The sequence below is a fragment of the Leuciscus leuciscus genome (genome assembly GCF_965113295.1).
Source record: "Leuciscus leuciscus genome assembly, chromosome: 12".
Classification (NCBI taxonomy): domain Eukaryota; kingdom Metazoa; phylum Chordata; class Actinopteri; order Cypriniformes; family Leuciscidae; genus Leuciscus; species Leuciscus leuciscus.
In genome coordinates, this window is record NC_138736.1 from 32,560,114 (window position 1) to 32,579,483 (window position 19,370).

A 19,370-nucleotide genomic window follows, 5' to 3' on the forward strand; every position below is an offset into this window, starting at 1 on the left:
ATAGTCTATATACACTATTAAAAGCATCACAGAAGCATGCTAAACTAGAGGTTGCCTGCTAGAAAGGAGATTTCATTGCATTACTTTGCCTCTGATGAGAAGTATTCTTAATGTCAATGTTATTTTAGCAGCTAATATGACCATTTTTTTCAATGTAAGCAAATAATGGATGTCAAATTTAGGATTATGCAATACAGTCATGAACAGAAAACATAACTGAGCACAACAGAATCAAAACTCGTTCGCTGATTAATCTAAGGAAATGGCTTTTTCAATTTCTGACTAGGACAGAAATTATTTTTTCTGATAAGCTAGTGTTCAGTCAGAATAAGCAGGTGTATAAACGGTTTAAACTTGATTATACTTGAACAAATGCATTCACCTCTCGATGTTCAGTGCGAGTCAGATTTACAAAGGTCATTGCTTTTAAATATGTTGAAATTTGCGTTTGCGTTTGGTGACTTGAACTTTACCCTGAGTAGTTTGAGCTGGATAAATCAAATTAAGAGTGCACTTATCGCAGTGAAAAGTGCACGGTAAAAAGATTTGTCAATATTTTTGGGGTAAAGGAACCATAGCAATACAAGTCCATCCTGTAAGTCTGCTCAGGTTTGATCAGCGGTTTACACAGATGCTGGCATCACATTATCAGACGAGCTCAGGAGTGTGTGCTTTCCTCATCGGCTTATGCTGAGTTCGTTGGTAAATCGATCTTTTGTCAGCTTAAGAGTTCTCAGGACAGGAGACAGGTTTCTCAAAGTGCTTTATTCATCTGCAGCTGTCTTGGAAAAGTTGTGATTGTGACCATTATAGCATTTTTCCTCTTTCGGATGAGCATTGAAACTCACACAGATGTATTTGCTTTAAGCCAGATAACAGGCAAATAACTGACTTCCATAGAACCATGAATATTAACAATACTTCAGTCATGTACAAAGTATGGTGTAGAAGATATTTTTTTTGGCTGCTTTGTTCATTTAGTATTACATGTGGCTTCATAGTTTGACTTCAAGCACAACTTTAGTTCAACTTTGTTTTTTTCCTCGTGAATGAAAGATGAAAATAAAAGAACTTTAACAATCTCATGGTTGATGTTCTTGTCTGTTTGTTTTTTCTATAATGCATATTTACTACTATTTAGACATTAAATGAACACTATAAACTGAATGAATCCTTAAGCGTTAATATACAAAGGCATGCAGTTATTCAGTAATAGGAAATAATTCCCCACTAGGGAAATAGAAATAGTCTATGAAAGAAATGAAATTAGTATTTTTAAGTATTTATATAAATATAATTAATATATTTAAATACAAATATAATTCATTTGTATAATTATAAAAAATATATATTATTTATTTATTAATTATGTAATAATGAGCGTATCCATCAAAGTGTGATTATGGTTATGATTATGTTAACAACAACAAAAAAACAAAAGCTCATCTGTGATTAAAAACCAACTGCATTGTGACACCAGTCTCCTTCACAACATCGACGGAAGTGGCGTTGATTTTCGCGCAAGGAAACGCGTCCTGGTCCTGGCGCGCCAAATTTCAAAGCACTTCCTGGGGAGAGGAGGCGATAAGATTTACCACGGAGCACAAATAAAAGACACATGTAGCGTTTTACTAAACATATACCTTCATAATTTAGGTATGTCATGCTTTTGTAAGTGTTTTATTGTCGTAATGTTCGACGAAATGAGATGGTTGTATTTATAAAACAGCTGTTTTCAACTCGCTTTGTGTGAATGTGCTTCATGCGCGAGCCATCCACTGCTCAGCCTTCACAAACACTAACATTTCTTTTTGCGACGGTGCTATAGCGAAATATGCATATCAAAACAAACGTTTGCGCTTTGTAAATACGCCGCATGTTTCATAAAGTACTGCTTTGAAACGTTTTTGAACAACTATATGATTTTAAGGTTCATAAAGAAACCTATAGGCTACAATGCATGGTGTGAATCAGAGAATCAGACGGTGATACTGTAGACGAGCGCAACTAACTTTGACATTTGGTCCAGCTATAAATTATCAGCTTTTATAAATGTATGTATTGTTGGGGCAATGCGATGGTCCACGTTGACTAGCGACTCTTTAAATAGTTTTTTGTAAATGTATTTAATATAATGAAAATAGTACGCTATTTCTTACATTATTGACGGATTACTCTGCATAAAGATCAATACAGCATCTCTAAACATTGTGTATATTAAAATAAACTATATATACAAATATACATGTAAATATTTAAACGCATACTACTATGCATGGTGTATATATATGTCTGTGTGTGTGTATGTTTGTGTATATATATATATATGTGTGTGTGTGTGTGTATCTATCTATATATATATATATATATATACATATATACATACATATATATTATATGTGTGTGTGTGTGTTTCTGTGTATGATTAGAACTACGAAAGCATCATGTTAATTATTATCAGAACTTTGATTTGTATTTTTTAATTTTCACTGTAGAAATGCTAAAAAAGAATTTGCAATAAAGAATTTAATATTGGTAATGTCACTAAAGCGCTGTATTGTTCTGTTTTCCAGAATGAAGACCTGCAGGTGACGGCATCTGGCCCGGCACTGCATATCCACTTTTAATACTTCATATACCTAGACATTTTTCGCAGAAATCTTATCTATCCGTGCTGCAACTTTTTAGCTTGTCCTCCAAATATTTTAATAATATCTAGTGTGTCAGATGTTATTTACTGGGCGTAATAATATATTTATAAGGGTCGCACTCAAAAGTCTTTCTGAGTAGAGAGTCTTTGATGGAGGACGTTTAGCCTAGTGTTATGTGATTGGCCCAGCTTTTGCTGGCTGTGTTGCAGATTTCCTCCCCATTTATTTGTGGGATGTCAAAATGTCGTCAGGAGTCCAGCCGTGTTTTCAGCTGTTGAGGATTGGGTTGTCTCATACGAACAATAGTAACGCCCATGGAAATGAGTCATCTGACTCTGCGCCTGACCTGTACACTTTCCGCCCCGCTCTGGCCGAGTGTGTGTTTCGGCTGGGACGGGCCACAGAGCTCTGTGACGTCACTCTGGAGTCAACAATTGTGTCCCGTATCCATGCTGAGCTCCATGTGGAAAGAGAAACCGATGCCTCTGGAGAAGAGGGCTGGAAAGTTCAAGTGAAGGACCGTAGCAGCTATGGTGGGTGTTTTGCTATATTTCATATAATATTTATATTCATATAATAAATTATATACATACATACTATATATATATATATATATACACGCACATTAATCGCATCAAACATAAAAGTTTGTAAACATATGTGTATATACACACACACACACGTATAGATTATATATATATACTGTACACGTGTGTATATATATCTCTCTATATATAATTACAGACTTTTATGTTAGATACAATTAATTGTGATTAATCTATTTGACAGCACTACTTTGTAACTCTTTCCCTGCCAGTGTTTATTTTTTATTTTTTTTTACCGCTAGTCTTTTTGTTCATTTTCACAAAATGTTCATGGCCCCCAGAATATTTTGTATCTGAACATACAGTATATCAAAAGAAAGAACAGAGCCTCTGCTTTTAAATGGAAAAACCCTGTTTTATTCTAGCTTAATGCATTTTTCTTTTTTTTATCAACAATTGAATATGGGTACGTTATTCATTTTGTGCAAAAAGAAAGCTGAGAAAAACGCATGTTTGTCAAAGACTACATCCAGATCGGATTCAGAAGGATGGTCAAAACACAGATGGAGTAGATCGAGTCCATCAACACCCCTAAAGCTTCACAGTCCTATATCTCAATCTGGACATTTCATTTGGTAACATTAGGCAGTTTTGTTTTATATGCTGTTTAATGTTGATAATAGCGTTATTTTACAAATGCATCTGCTATCGCTTGTTTCTGCTTTTTTTTTTTTTTTTTTTTTAATGATCAGGAGATTCTGTGTTATAGTATACAACAGCTGAAAACCCTTACCTTATACCAGTGAAAACATGGAAAATTCCATCAATGGCGGGGAAGCGCTGTCATAAATGACGGAAAATTCTGACAATGGCAGGGAAAGAGTTAATGATGATTTCAATATATAAAATATCACAAATGCAATATTTATTGTTTGTTTCTTAATGTTTTGCTTTAAACGCATAGCCTAATTGTATTTTTATGTGAACATGACCTACACAATTGCATTCTGGGACAAGTGTAGATTATTTCATTACAAGCTCTGATGTAAAATGTCTTCTAAAAAGTTTCTCTCTGTTCCACAGGCACATGGGTAAATGACATACGCCTCCAACAAGGGGTGTTAAAGGAAATCTTTGATGGCGACACACTCACCATCGGTGGCCAATCAGGACGGGCAAGCCCAGAATTCTACTTCCTCTTCCAGAAAGTACGGGTTCGCCCACTGGACTTTGACGCCATCACTGTGCCCAAAGCGGGTTCCTTCTCATCTGACATTAAGAACCGGATCAGAACGTCCTCGGACCGTAAACCGGAACCCGCTCTGGACATTTCAAAGCTGTCCATCAACAGAGCCACGGTCATCCTCAACTCCATCGGCAGCCTGAGCAAGATGAACGGCAGCTGCTGGACTTTTAAGAAAAGCGACAAAACGACCACCTTGAATGCTCCGCCATTCAACGCTTTGGCCCCGCCCACAACCCCGCCTCCTTTCCAGGCTGTTGGCGAGATTTCATCCAAGTCTGTCCCGCCGTCCTCAAAGAGCCGACGCAAGTCAGCCCACACGGTTCTGCTGGAGGACGACAGTTCGGATGATCCTGCGGGACGCAGAGACCTGGAGGACGGGAGGAGAGTACAAGCAAAGAAAAGACGACGACTTTACAAATCAGAGTCAGAGGTGTTTCAACCCCATCTACCCAAACTGGAGCAGAGTTGCCGCTCACAGTTTGATGTGTCGAAACACACCGGCAGCATTTTCAATGCGGCACAGAACAGGCAGTTCAATCATGTTGTGAACATCAGTCACACCACAGGCAACAGCATCAATTTGACTCCCCTCCGCCAGCAGAAGCCCTGCTTGTCTGGACCTGGAAGGAGACCAAGGGCAAACAGCTCTCCGATATACTCTTCCCCGAGGATGGGAAGTGAGAATTACAACCTGACCTCCCCATCAGCGAGGATGAGCAAGACGGAGAAGGCGAGGGGGGTGATTTCTCGCTTTCAGGCCTCAACTGGGTTAGTGATACTGGATAGTCACATACAGGAGACTGAATAAGATCATCAATAACCTGAAAAAATCTGGAATTTATAATCTATTCATATAGGAATTTATATACAGTGTGTATATATATATATATATTCTAAAAGTCATTAATATTTTTTAGTATCGAATTTATTATCTATCGAATTTATTTAGTATCTAAGAAATTTTATATAATATATATATATATATATATATATATATATATATATATATATATATATATATAATATATATATATATTTAAGATAAGAATAAAGATTTTAATCATTTCCATAGATTTTCTAGGCTTGGAAAAATATAGCATTTTATATATGATGTATGAAATAACAGGAATCAATTTGTAATTTCCAAGCCTAGAAAATTAATGATTAAAATCTTTATTCTTGTCTGTCTGTCTTTTATAAAATTAATATTTCTAAGAGTGAGAATATTTTTTCTAATTTATTATTGTATCATTAATATAAAATATCAGGGAATTTGTGTTTTCAAGGCCTCAAAATATATATATAAATAATATAGAATAAAATATAATAATAATAATAAAATAATATATAATAATAATAATAATATAAAAAATATATATAATGTAATGACTATATATAGATAATTAAAGTCATTCATATTTCTAAATGTCAGTATATAATTTTTCTTAGTAGGATATTTGATCTTAATGTAAAATATCAGGGAATTTGTGATTTCCAAGCCTGAAAAATGTTTATTCTAATATAAGGTTCAAAAATATAAAAACAAGTATATTACAATTTAAAAAAATATTATATGAAAATAAAGCGATTACATTTTTTTAACAATAGTATACATTATGAATTTGATTGCTTTTATTAATATATAATTTTACTGATTTCTTTTTCTGCAGGCGACGACGTGGAAGGCCTAGAAAACACCCGCTGCCACCGCGGCCTTCCCTGCCATCTCCCTCATCATCATCTTCCTCTAGCTCCTCCTCTTCCTCCTCCTCCTCTTCTTCCTCCTCTTCTGAAGACGAGGATGGCGCTGACGTGGGGGTCGCTCAGGGTGTGGAACCGTGCGCAGCGGCACACTGTCGCCTCCCGCAGCAGGACACCGTGCAGTGGATCCAGTGTGACGACTGCGACGCCTGGTATCACCTCGACTGCCTGCCACACAAACACAACAGAGACTCGCTGCTGTTCGACCCCAATGCAGACTTCCACTGCGGCTGCCACTCGCCCTCCTCTTCATTCAAGGCTCTGTAATAAACCACATGCTCTCAGACATTGTTGTTATTACCATCAAATTCATGGGGACTGGCAGATATGATGTTTCTTGGCATTCACGGTGCGAATGATGACAAGTTAATGTTTTCTGCAGTGGTGCTAATTGCGTTGAATGGTGATTGAATCTGATTTGGATCAAATGAGGGTGTTGGATTTGCACACCAGCTTCAATACGCACTGCATCCCATTAGAACTCGACACTGGATGCTTTCTGACAATTTATGATACATGTATTCCACATACACAAGGATGTAATCTCCTAAAAGCTGAAAATCAAAAATATGTATGAATATATTTCTGTCTTTTTTTGTGGGATTTTATATTTTCAGAAGTATGGATTGATGAATTGAGTCTTTTAATTAAAATATCTAGGAAGACTTGTATAGGCTTTAACTAGATACAGTTGGTTAAACATACTTTACCAACATTATGGCTGGTATGTAATATGTTATCATTAAATACTGTATGAGAGGTTTTAAATGGGCGATGAGAATATATATACGGATGCAGTTATGAAGATGTGCTGTCTTATTCAAGAGTTTCATAAGCATTAATATCAGAACAGCTAAAGCTGAAATCACTCCAGAAGCTTTTGATTGAATGCATAAGTGCAAACATTTCTATGTACATTTTAACCTTGAAGTTTCAACGCACACGCGATTGTCAGTTGTGTTTTTGTATTGTGGCCTGCTATTAACTCAAGTTTTGATTCTGGTCTGGACTAACTCTGTGTAGATGTATAACTGTTTATAAGAATAGAATTTCTGTGGTATGAATGTTAAAAGATACTTTCACTGTCTTCACTTTAACTCAACATTCTAAAAACGGCAAATGACTTCTGTCATCATGTTTGTCTTGTTGGGAATCAAGGGCTGAATAAAGAATTCTATATTTAAAATATGATTTGTCAGTATTTATAGAGTGCAGTGAGGAGCTGTTAGTAACCATGGGACAGTGCATTTTATATAATAAGAAAACTTAGTCAGTATAAATATAAATGTGCAACAAAATAATATATCATGCATTTCTCTATTTTGCTTTGTAAAGAAACACTTCACACCTATGGACTAAACACGCAGTGCACATGATGTCACAGTTTTCACAAATTCGCGTTTTTGTAGTTTACACAGAGATCACTGTATCGTTTTCAAAAACTTGCACTTTTATTCCTGATTTCAAAAGTTTGTGTTTTCAGGCCCCTAAAACTAACCCCCTGTTTTAATGCATGGTACAATTAAGTGGCATGAGAAGTAGCTAGTTTAAAAAAAACCTGAACGCTTGACGTACGAGAACCTATGAGGTTCATTCTCGTGTTACGCAGCACGTTTGAGCTTCCGCAAGAACCAATGAGGTTCATTCTCGTGTTACGCAGCACGTTTGAGCTTCCGCAAGAACCAATGAGGTTCATTCTCGTGTTACGCAGCACGTTTGAGCTTCCGCAAGAACCAATGAGGTTCATTCTCGTGTTACGCAGCACGTTTGAGCTTCCGCAAGAACCAATGAGGTTCATTCTCGTGTTACGCAGCACGTTTGAGTTTCCGCAAGAACCAATGAGGTTCATTCTCGTGTTACGCAGCACGTTTGAGCTTCCGCAAGAACCAATGAGGTTCATTCTCGTGTTACGCAGCACGTTTGAGCTTCCGCAAGAACCAATGAGGTTCATTCTCGTGTTACGCAGCACGTTTGAGCTTCCGCAAGAACCAATGAGGTTCATTCTCGTGTTACGCAGCACGTTTGAGCTTCCGCAAGAACCAATGAGGTTCATTCTCGTGTTACGCAGCACGTTTGAGCTTCCGCAAGAACCAATGAGGTTCATTCTCGTGTTACGCAGCACGTTTGAGCTTCCGCAAGAACCAATGAGGTTCATTCTCGTGTTACGCAGCACGTTTGAGCTTCCGCAAGAACCAATGAGGTTCATTCTCGTGTTACGCAGCACGTTTGAGTTTCCGCAAGAACCAATGAGGTTCATTCTCGTGTTACGCAGCACGTTTGAGCTTCCGCAAGAACCAATGAGGTTCATTCTCGTGTTACGCAGCACGTTTGAGCTTCCGCAAGAACCAATGAGGTTCATTCTCGTGTTACGCAGAACGTTTGAGCTTCCGCAAGAACCAATGAGGTTCATTCTCGTGTTACGCAGCACGTTTGAGCTTCCGCAAGAACCAATGAGGTTCATTCTCGTGTTACGCAGAACGTTTGAGCTTCCGCAAGAACCAATGAGGTTCATTCTCGTGTTACGCAGCACGTTTGAGCTTCAGCAAGAACCAATGAGGTTCATTCTCGTGTTACGCAGCACGTTTAAGCTTCCGCAAGAACCAATGAGGTTCATTCTCGTGTTACGCAGCACGTTTGAGCTTCCGCAAGAACCAATGAGGTTCATTCTCGTGTTACGCAGCACGTTTGAGCTTCCGCAAGAACCAATGAGATTCATTCTCGTGTTACGCAGCACGTTTGAGCTTCCGCAAGAACCAATGAGGTTCATTCTCGTGTTACGCAGCACGTTTGAGCTTCAGCAAGAACCAGTGAGGTTCATTCTCGTGTTACGCAGCACGTTTGAGCTTCCGCAAGAACCAATGAGGTTCATTCTCGTGTTACGCAGCACGTTTGAGCTTCAGCAAGAACCAATGAGGTTCATTCTCGTGTTACGCAGCACGTTTGAGCTTCAGCAAGAACCAATGAGGTTCATTCTCATGTTACGCAGCACGTTTGAGCTTCCGCAAGAACCAATGAGGTTCATTCTCGTGTTACGCAGAACGTTTGAGCTTCCGCAAGAACCAATGAGGTTCATTCTCGTGTTACGCAGCACGTTTGAGTTTCCGCAAGAACCAATGAGGTTCATTCTCGTGTTACGCAGCACGTTTGAGTTTCCGCAAGAACCAATGAGGTTCATTCTCGTGTTACGCAGCACGTTTGAGCTTCAGCAAGAACCAATAAGGTTCATTCTCGTGTTACGCAGAACGTTTGAGTTTCCGCAAGAACCAATGAGGTTCATTCTCGTGTTACGCAGCACGTTTGAGTTTCCGCAAGAACCAATGAGGTTCATTCTTGTGTTACGCAGCACGTTTGAGCTTCAGTGAGAACCAATGGGGTTCATTCTTGTGTTACGCAGCACGTGTTACAATGCTGCCCTATAGCTGGACTGTTTGTCAGGTGGAACCCAGTACAATTCCTCTGACCTTTATGAAGTCTGTGACCTAAATGTCTGAATCACCTACTGTCACATCACATCCTGTCCCATTTGTCCATTCCTTGAACATCCCTGTTGTTCTGGGAGGCATTTGTAACACCTTGTGGATTTTAGGTCAGCAGAGACTCATACCTGTGCATTACAGAGGCTGTCTCTCTGATGGATGGCTTGTATTAACTGTTCTCTACTCCGATAAAGTGAAGCGCGTCTAGTCTTGTGAAATTTCAATAACGCTGGCTGTTTTGTACATCTGTAGGCGTGCATCTGGAGGACTGAGGGCGTTTGATTTGCTATCATCATTATATTAAACTCCATATTAAATATATATTGAACTCAAGTCTATATCATATCATACAATGTATATATGTATATTTTATTGTATTTTTATAATATATTTTTTGAGTTTCATATATTTTAATATTGTGTATGTGTGTATATATATTTAATAATATATATACACACAATTAATAAAATATAATGTATTCAATATATGTATTCATATGAATTACATTTTATATATATATATATATATATATATATATATATATATATATATATATATATTAGTTCTGTCAAATCGATTGAACACATCTAAAATAAAAGTTTGTAAATATATAATATATATATATATATATATATATATATATATATATATATATATATATATATATATATATATATATATATATATATATGTGTGTGTGTAATATATTTCTTTACGTTACCTTTCTTTTGGAATTCCTTAATCTGAGCATAATTAACAAATTAATTTTTCTTTGAAGAGAATTATGATCATTTTTTAACAACATTCAATGTTTAATGAATTTTATTCATGTCAATGATAATGATATTCATCAATTAATAATGAACTAATTTAAAAATAACCTGTATAATATATTTGCACTGCAGAATTAAGGACCGAATAATCTATTATTAATGTTATTTATGTGTCCAGCATTGAGCAAAGGGAATTATTTTATTAAATATAAGTACATACTAGTACTACTCCAGAGACTAGATTCCTGAACATAAATTCACCTGTGCACTTATATGTACAGGGCTGTTGGGTTGCCATGTCAACCTGACATCTGTGTACGTTATCAAGGAGAGATAAAACAGAGGTGTGAAATCTTTTCAGGTTCTTCCTAATGAGGGCAATGGATTGCAGTCTGTCCGTGTTGCCATGGCGATGCTTTTTGCAGTCAATGGAAGTGTGTGGCAGGCAGGACCTGTGAGACAGAGACTAATGTTGGAAGAAAAAAACAAACTGATGCGAGGACAAAGCTGAAAACTGCTGTGCTAGTTAAGAGTCTGATTAAGCTAGTAGGGATGAAGCGAAATAAAACGGCTTAAAGAGGAAGATTAATGCACATGCCAGCTTCCTTTGGCCACCAGAGGGCAGTCTTGGCCCATTAGCATGAGCCTCAATATAATTAATATCCCCGATGTGTTAAAATTGGGCATGTACCTCGTCTCACACTATGCAACAGACATGAATGAGACTATAATTATAGAGGTACGCTACTACTTTACTAATCAATCTAACACGCTCAAACAAAAACAGGTGAAACATTCCCACAGAGTAGCGTAAATTAAATCAAAATAAACTATTCTTATTTGTCATGGACCACTGCATTATTTATTGTAAATGATCAATCTGCACACGTTTTAAAAACCAGTGCCCTCATAATCTTTAATCAAAATAGCTTCCTCTTCATCATCTCTGTTCTTCTCTGATGATGTGTTTACTGGCGCGAGGGCGGGGCAACCTGTCACTCACATGAGATCGACCAATAGCAAACCACAACCATCCAATCAAGTCCCAGTGGACAAAATCAAGTCCCACCCTTCACATTTTCTTTTTCAAGAAGCCGTTTTACTCGGATACAGGGCTTCCACAAATTCAGTTTCTTCCCTACTTTTTATCAAGGATAAAAGCCATAGAGAATTGAAGGAAATGTATTTTGACAACCAGAACGTATGAATGAGTGAATGACCTTCTTGCCTCTGATACTGGTGTCCTCAGCCTTCTGATTCTTTTGCAGCTTTTTGCAACTGTTTGCCATTCTGTATTCATATCTCGTCTAACTGCTATCAGTATTACAGGAATTGTCCTTCAAGCTCATATCTCTCAGACAGGCTACAATTCATTACTTACACAAATCTCATTATGTCACGGTTTACAGTGGAGTACCTCAAGGATCTGTTCTTGGTCCACTACTATTTTTAATCTACATGCTTCCTCTGGGTCAGATCATCCAGTGCCTTGGTCTTAATTTACACAGTTATGCTGATGATACACAAATCTATTTCTCTGCTCAGCCTAATTCAGTTTTTTCTCCCCCTCCCATTTCATTCTGCCTAAACGATCTCAAAGCTTGGATGGCTCAAAACTTCTTAAAACTGAATACTGAAAAAAAAACAGTAATCTTGTTAATAGGCCATATGGACAGTTTTAGTTTGTCCTTCCTACATGCAAACTTGGGGTAATATAAATTATGCTTTAAACCCCACATCAATCAGCTTGTTAAGAATAGTTTTTTTCCATCTCCGTAATATTGCCGTACACAACCTTCGTTAAATCTCAAAGTTATTGAAACTGTTGTCCATGCTATTTTAACCTCATGTCTGGACTATTGTAACACTTTGTTTTACGGACTACTCACTAAAACCCTAAATCGCCAGCAACTAATTCAAACCTCAGCTGCTTGTGCCCTTAGATTTAACAAAAAGTCTGCTCACATCACTCCCATCCCACAGCAATTGCATTGGGTCCCTGTTCACTAATATATAAATAATATTAGTGCTGTCAAACCATCTAACATTTTGTTTACATAATATGTGTGTGTGTGTGTGTGTGTGTGTACTGTATGTACTGTATATACACAGACATGGACACACACACACATATATAGCCTATGTATATAAATATAATAATATATATACACATATATTATGTAAACAAAAACTTTTATGTTAGATGCGATTAATCGATTTGACAGCACTAATATATATACATATATTGTATTCAGAAAAGGCAAAAATGTACTTTTGGTCACTTGTTAACCTCATTATAAATAAACATTTGAAAAATGTGTGTGAAAACTAAAGCATTTGAAAACTTACTTCTCAGTTTATTATGTAAGTAGTAGCATTAATGCTATTTTGCAGAATCTAATTATATATTCATTTATATGGACGATAGAATATTGAGCCTATATCATGCAGCATAAACATGCAATATAATGTATAATGTAAACTGAAAAGCAGGCATTAACCACCTGACAGCTTAAAGTGTGATGGACTGCAGGCAGACGGTTGGGTTATCAGAACATGCTCTGCTTCAGATCGTCTGGGTGACTGACAGGGATCTAATGGGATAGCAGTGCATGGAGACACTTGGAAATTCATCCATTTTCTGCTGACCGGGTGAGCGGGTGGGCTGCCAGCACCGAAAACTCTCTAGAAAACAACATCGCTCAGCAACCTCAGGACGAAAGCGCTCAGGGCAACTTTCTGTGGCACAGCCTCTCTGAACCAGTCAGGCCCTGAATCTAACATTACTGTGGATAGGAGTTTGTTTTACAAATGGGGGTTGCTGGGAGGGCTGGGGGGAGGGGGTGTGAGTCTCCATGAAATCAGAATTGACAATTCTTATTTTTTATGGAATATTGTAGTGCCTATTATAAATGATTTATTCGTGCACATCATTATTTTAATTCATATGCACTTGTTATCTTTAATTTAAATACTTACCCTCCATCTTGCAGCAACATTTCTGTCTTTCTCTGATGACATGTTGACTGGCACAAGGGCTGGATAACCTGTCAATCACATGAGATTGAGCCAATAGCAAATCACAACCATTCAACCATCCAATCAATTCCCGTTGGGCAAAATCAAGTCCCGCCATACATTTTTTTCTTGTTCGAGAAGCCATTTCACTGTTTAAGAAGCTGTTTCATTAAATGTTTTATTAAAATTTTATTTAAAAAATTTGTCATGCCCACAGAGCTCACCACAGACAAACTGTGACATATTAGAACTGCTCCAAGATTCAACACCCAAGGACAGCTTTCTGGAAAACAGCCAGGGAAGCCAGGACAGCATATTACAGCCTCCGATAACATCAGAGTAACAGCCCCTCTCACCAGACATGTTATTCCTCTCTCCAGAGAAAATGGATGGACTGGTGTATGCTGGAACCAAACTATCCCACTCTATTGCTGCAAGCCCTCAGATATCAACCAAAAAACGTCAGGCCCCGCAAACACTAAAGCCTGCGGTCCGAGCTCGTCCTCCCCCACCTCCTGTGAGAGCTCTTCAGCCTCTGCTACAACGCCAGGGCCCACACCCTCCTCCATCTGCCCGAGGTGAACCAAAAACAACTGATACCAGCTCTCAGTGATATGTGTCGGGTCCCCGCTATGATAACCAGTGTGGACCCAGTGTGCCTGTATCTTTCTCTTTTGCTGTTCTATTACATGATAGAAAGTCTAAGCCCTTCAAAAGCCATACAGCAAACCCATCTAATCTGGTGCCTATTACACATAAAACTAAGATTGCTGTGGGGACAAAACGTAAGACTGTTAAGTTAGCACTTTTAAACATCCGCTCACTTAAAAATAAGTCACTTCTAGTCAACGACTTACCGGTAATAACCACAAACAACCTAGATTTTACGTTTCTAAATGAAACATGGCTAGAAGACAGCTGCAGTACAATAGTCCTCAATGACACAGCCCCTCCTAACTTTACTTTTATGAGTGTCTGCAGAGCTGTTAAGAGAGGTGGGGGTCTAGCTGATCTTTTTAAAGATATCAATGTAAGCAAATATCATTTGGGAATTACCCGTCTTTCGAATATCTGGGTATTGTGTTTAAAGGTGGTCCATGCATTTTACTTATCATTATTTATAGGCCTCCAAAATACTCTCCAGCCTTTGCTGAGGACTTTACAGAGTTTGACTGTTTTGCCATTGCTGGAGCTTTTAACATTCACATAGATAATGCCGAAACCAATACGGCAAAAGAAATCAAAACTGTTTTAAAAACTTTTGATCTGACTCAGCATGTACATGGACCCAACACACAATCGTGGACACACTCTAGATTTACTTATCAGTAAGGGTCTAAACATTTCATCGATTGTTATTAAGAATGTAGCACTGTCTGTTTATTTCTGTATTTTCTTTGATATATTGATCTCTCCTGCCATTGAAGCTAGATCTGTGTCTGTCAAGAAGAGATGCTTAAATGAGAACACTAGTGTACTATTTATGAAGGCTATATCTTTAACACCAAGTATATCTGCTGACTTTCTGTTGAAAGTCACTGCTGACAAGTGATTTTCTCCTTGATTCTTTTAACTCAAAAGTTAAAAGTGTAATTGATGATATTGCTCCTGTGACAGTCAGGAAGAAGAGTGGCAGACACCTTGGAGAAACTCAACAGCAGTGCAAAATATGAAAACACAATGCAGAAAGCAGAGCGCATGTGGCGGAAGACAAAACTTGTAGTTCATTATAAGATCTACAAAGACAGCATCCATGCTTTCAATATGGAACTAGGCAAAGCTAGACAGACTTTCTCCTCGAATATTATAAACAGCAACTCAAACAACACACCCACTCTTTTTGCTACTGTAGAGAGACTGACAAACCCCCCAAGCCAGATTCCCAGTGAAATGCTCTCAGACAGCAAATGCAGTGAGTTTGCTTCCTTCTTCTCTGACAAAATCAATAATATCAGAAAGGTGATCAGCACATCCTTGAGTTGTGCTGGGGTCAGACAGATCAGACCACAACCTGAGAAAGTAGTTATGTCTGATTTTGAAGATATTGATGGCAAAATTTTGGAAGAAACCGTATAGCACCTTAAAACATCAACCTGCGCCCTTGACGCACATCCCACATCTTTTTTCAAAAGTGTGTTAAACTGTTTAGAAGCAGATCTTCTAGAAGTGGTAAACTCCTCACTTATCTCTGGGAGTTTCCCAAACTCCCTGAAAACTGCAGTTGTCAAACCCTTCCTGAAAAAGAGCAATCTGGATAAGACCATATTAAGCAACTATAGACCAATCTCAAATCTTCCTTTCATAGATCATTGAAAAAGATGTCTTCAATCAGCTGAACAAATTTTTAAGCTCGAATGGATACTTTTTCAATTTTCAATCCGGTTTCCCACCACACCACAGCACAGAGACAGCGCTCATAAAGATAATAAACGATATTCACTTAAATACTGATACAGGCAAATGATCAGTGCTGGTACTACTCGACCTCAGTGCTGCATTTGACACTGTCGATCACAACATACTTCTTGAAAGGCTGGAAAACTGGGTCTGGCTTTCTGGGATAGTCCTAAAATGGTTCAGGTCATACTTAGGAGGGAGAGGTTACTATGTGAGTATAGGAGACCATAAGTCTGAGTGGACATCCATGACATGCGGAGTCCCTCAAGGCTCGATTCTCGCGCCACTCCTGTTCAGCCTGTATATGCTCCCAATGAGCCAAATAATGAGAAATAACCAAATTGCTTACCGCTATGCAGACGACACACAGCTCTACTTAGCCCTATCGCCCCATTGACTCCCTGTGCCAATGTATTGTTGGATGTGCCAAAACTTTCTTCAGTTAAACAAAGACAAAACTGAAGTCATTGCGTTTGGAAACAAAGATGACCCAGAAAGCAATTTTGTGTTTAAAAGATGTGTTGTTTAAAAGAATAGCCGTCCAACACAGCCCAGACGTCTAGGCTAAAACAAGGCATAATTTGGGCTGTCAGTGAAAATTTAATAGACGTCTAAATCATAGCCCAAGAATAGACTAGTTATCAATAAAGAAATGAAATGAGTGAAGAAATTAAACCAAACACTTTGTAATCACTGTTTACTTTGCTTACATGATGGAACATCATACATCTCGCAAAAACGACATGTAACCAAATTCAAGGTTATTTTGGCTAGAAGTGGGTTACTCATAGCCGGACTATATCGGGTCTATAGTTAACCTAGATGGTGAAATTACGACTTCTGCTTGCTGGGTGTTCTCAAGGTGAACACATACCTTCACTCTAGGGGTCAAACAACTGAAAATCAAGTCAGGAATCTTGGTGTGACTCTAGAGTCAGACCTTAGCTTCAGTAGTCATGTCAAAGCAATAACTAAATCAGCATACTATCATCTGAAAAATATTGCAAGAATTAGATGCTTTGTTTCCAGTCAAGACTTAGAGAAACTTGTGCATGCTTTCATCACCAGTAGGGTGGATTATTGTAATGGACTCCTCACTGGCCTTCCCAAAAACACCATAAGACAGTTGCAGCTCATACAGAACGCTGAGCAGAAACAGAAAATATGAACACATCACACCAGTCCTCAGGTCTTTACACAGTTACATTTAGGATTGATTTTAAAGTATTATTACTGGTATATAAATCATTCAATGGCCTAGGACCTAAATACATTGCAGATATGCTCACTGAATATAAACCCAACAGATCATTAGGTTCACATCAGCTAGAAATACCAAGGGTTCACTCTAAACATGGCGAGTCCGCTTTTAGCTATTATGCTGGAACCAGCTTCCAGAAGAGATCAGATGTGCTCCTACAGTATCACATTTAAATCCAGACTCAAAGCTGTTTAGCTGTGCATTTACTGAATGAGCACTGTGCCACTGTGCGTCCGACTGATTACGCTGTATTTCATTTTCTTTTTTATTCTAAACTGTTTTAATTATCCTTGCCTTGCCTAAAGTTTATTTTACAAGTCACGTCTAAACCAAAATATCATAGACACTTTTAAATGGCTATTTTGACATCAGCCAGTAAGCAACCATTTAGAACACCCTAGCAACCACATATCACCATGATAAAAACACTCTGAATACTAATCAAGTCATGTCACCTTTATTTATATAGTGCTTTATACAATTCAAAGCAGTGATAACAGGAAAATTATGCATTTCGGCTGTTGTTCAGCTGAAGTCAGTTCAGTGTTGATTCAATGCCGTTTTAAAGATCATCAATTATTAAATTAGTTCATTTCACCTAAAGCAGTTCTGCAAAAAATTAATAAATAAAATGATGTCATCATCTAGCTTAGTTCAGTTCTCATTCAACTGCACTACAGTAAACTAGCAAACACTGTTGTGAGTTTAGCATGGTAAGCGCCACTCAGATTTGCTTCTGAAAATGTGAAAAAGATTTTTGTTACCCAACAAGGGAAAACAATTGAACTAATTCATCAATTAGACTTTTTGCACAGTGCATAAATTTGGGAAAACAGATCAATAAATTCAGGGAACTTGAATGCATTTTGCGTTATTGATTTTGTTATTGATATGGTTCTGCAGGCCTTATGGTGCAGTCAGACTCAGACATTGAGTGGTGATTTGAGATGTGTGTGTGTGTGTGTGAACAGGACACAGGTGTCCACGTCTCATGCCTCTGCAAATATCTCCTCTCCTCCGGTCATCGCTGGGCTGATGTGAGCGGATGGATGGATGATAGCAGCTCCGTAAAGAAGGATGAGTGGCTTCGATACCTGCCACATTACTCTTACTCATGCCGAAATATCAGATCAGTGAGCAGGAATTACAGGGTGGAATCTAAAGGTTTTATGTCCATTGCACTCTCTTACACAGACCAAATTCTGTGGAGAATTTTCAGTGAGTGGTCGCTCAGTTCTCTCAATGCATTATAACTCTATGTGTTTCATTTTTTATTTGAACAGGAATTTTTTCTTGCGTTTCTTACACTTTTCATGCCTTTTTTCTTTCTTACTTTCTAATACTTTTTTGGTGTGGAATTTCTTGCTTCACTTTTGTCTATTTTAAATCTTCATATGAAAATATATTATAAAATGAATTCTAACAGTATTAAAGCAATAGTGATCTATATAAAATGACACAAATATGAACCATTTCAATATCTATTCTTATATCAATTTTCTCATTATTATTTCTCTTATTTTTCAATTTTCAAAAGTTGAGTTCACTAGTAGATGAAATGATCTGAAACACAAAGAGAAATCAAGGTTAATATCCCTTTTTACTGCCCATTATTACCAATCAAGCTGTAATTTTGAAGTGTATGTATGGATGTGTTCATAATTATTCATTTCATATTCATTCACTTCATTTATTATTATAGCTTATTATCTGTCATCATGAGCCATATGTGATGAAACACCTGTGTTTTTCCCCTTTAAAGAACCTTTTGTGCAATGAAAGGTTCTTAATGGAACCCTCAGTACCAATAAAGAATCTTTATTTTAAGAGTGTAAGAAAAAGACCGTAATTTCACGTCTCCACTGCAGTTTCAGAAGAGATCAGTGTAAAATTAGCTGAGATCTCAATACAAACTCAAATATTTATCAAAAAAGCTATATTCTTGCCACATACATAGCTATGTCATCTGTTGTCTGATTTGTCTATCTCCTGGGGAATTTTCTCTGAGCTCTGAGAGAACGATCCCTATAAGCAATAAAACTGTCCTTTGTGTAATTTTAACCATTTGATCCACTGTGACACATATAGAGAGTGAACTTCAACAGAAGAACTCTTTCAGTGTTGTATTGGATGGTGTTCACACTAAATTAAACTTGCTCTAGTAAGTTTGGATGCAGAAATCAATGTTAAATTTGGCTAATTGCAGCTCATCAAAGATATAATGGCCCCCCGTTTGTCAGTG

At 37.7% G+C, this 19,370-nt stretch overlaps 1 protein-coding gene across 1 annotated transcript; it reads left to right on the forward strand.

Annotated features, from left to right (window-relative positions):
• The first annotated feature begins 1,520 nt into the window (after window positions 1-1,520).
• tcf19l (transcription factor 19 (SC1), like) lies at window positions 1,521-7,416 on the forward strand. Its single transcript, XM_082186868.1, has 4 exons — window positions 1,521-1,656; window positions 2,574-3,184; window positions 4,280-5,210; window positions 6,113-7,416. The coding sequence occupies exons 2-4, from the start codon at window positions 2,893-2,895 to the stop codon at window positions 6,468-6,470; spliced, it is 1,581 nt and encodes a 526-aa protein (XP_082042994.1). The 5' UTR covers window positions 1,521-1,656; window positions 2,574-2,892; the 3' UTR covers window positions 6,471-7,416.
• The last annotated feature ends 11,954 nt before the right edge of the window (window positions 7,417-19,370 follow it).

Bases quoted from the DNA above. Each gene is read 5' to 3' on its own strand.
- tcf19l (XM_082186868.1), top strand. From the start codon at position 2,893: ATGTCGTCAGGAGTCCAGCCGTGTTTTCAGCTGTTGAGGATTGGGTTG. The intron at 3,185-4,279 runs GTGGGTGTTTTG...TCTGTTCCACAG, and splicing joins GAAGGACCGTAGCAGCTATG to GCACATGGGTAAATGACATA. The intron at 5,211-6,112 runs GTTAGTGATACT...CTTTTTCTGCAG, and splicing joins CGCTTTCAGGCCTCAACTGG to GCGACGACGTGGAAGGCCTA.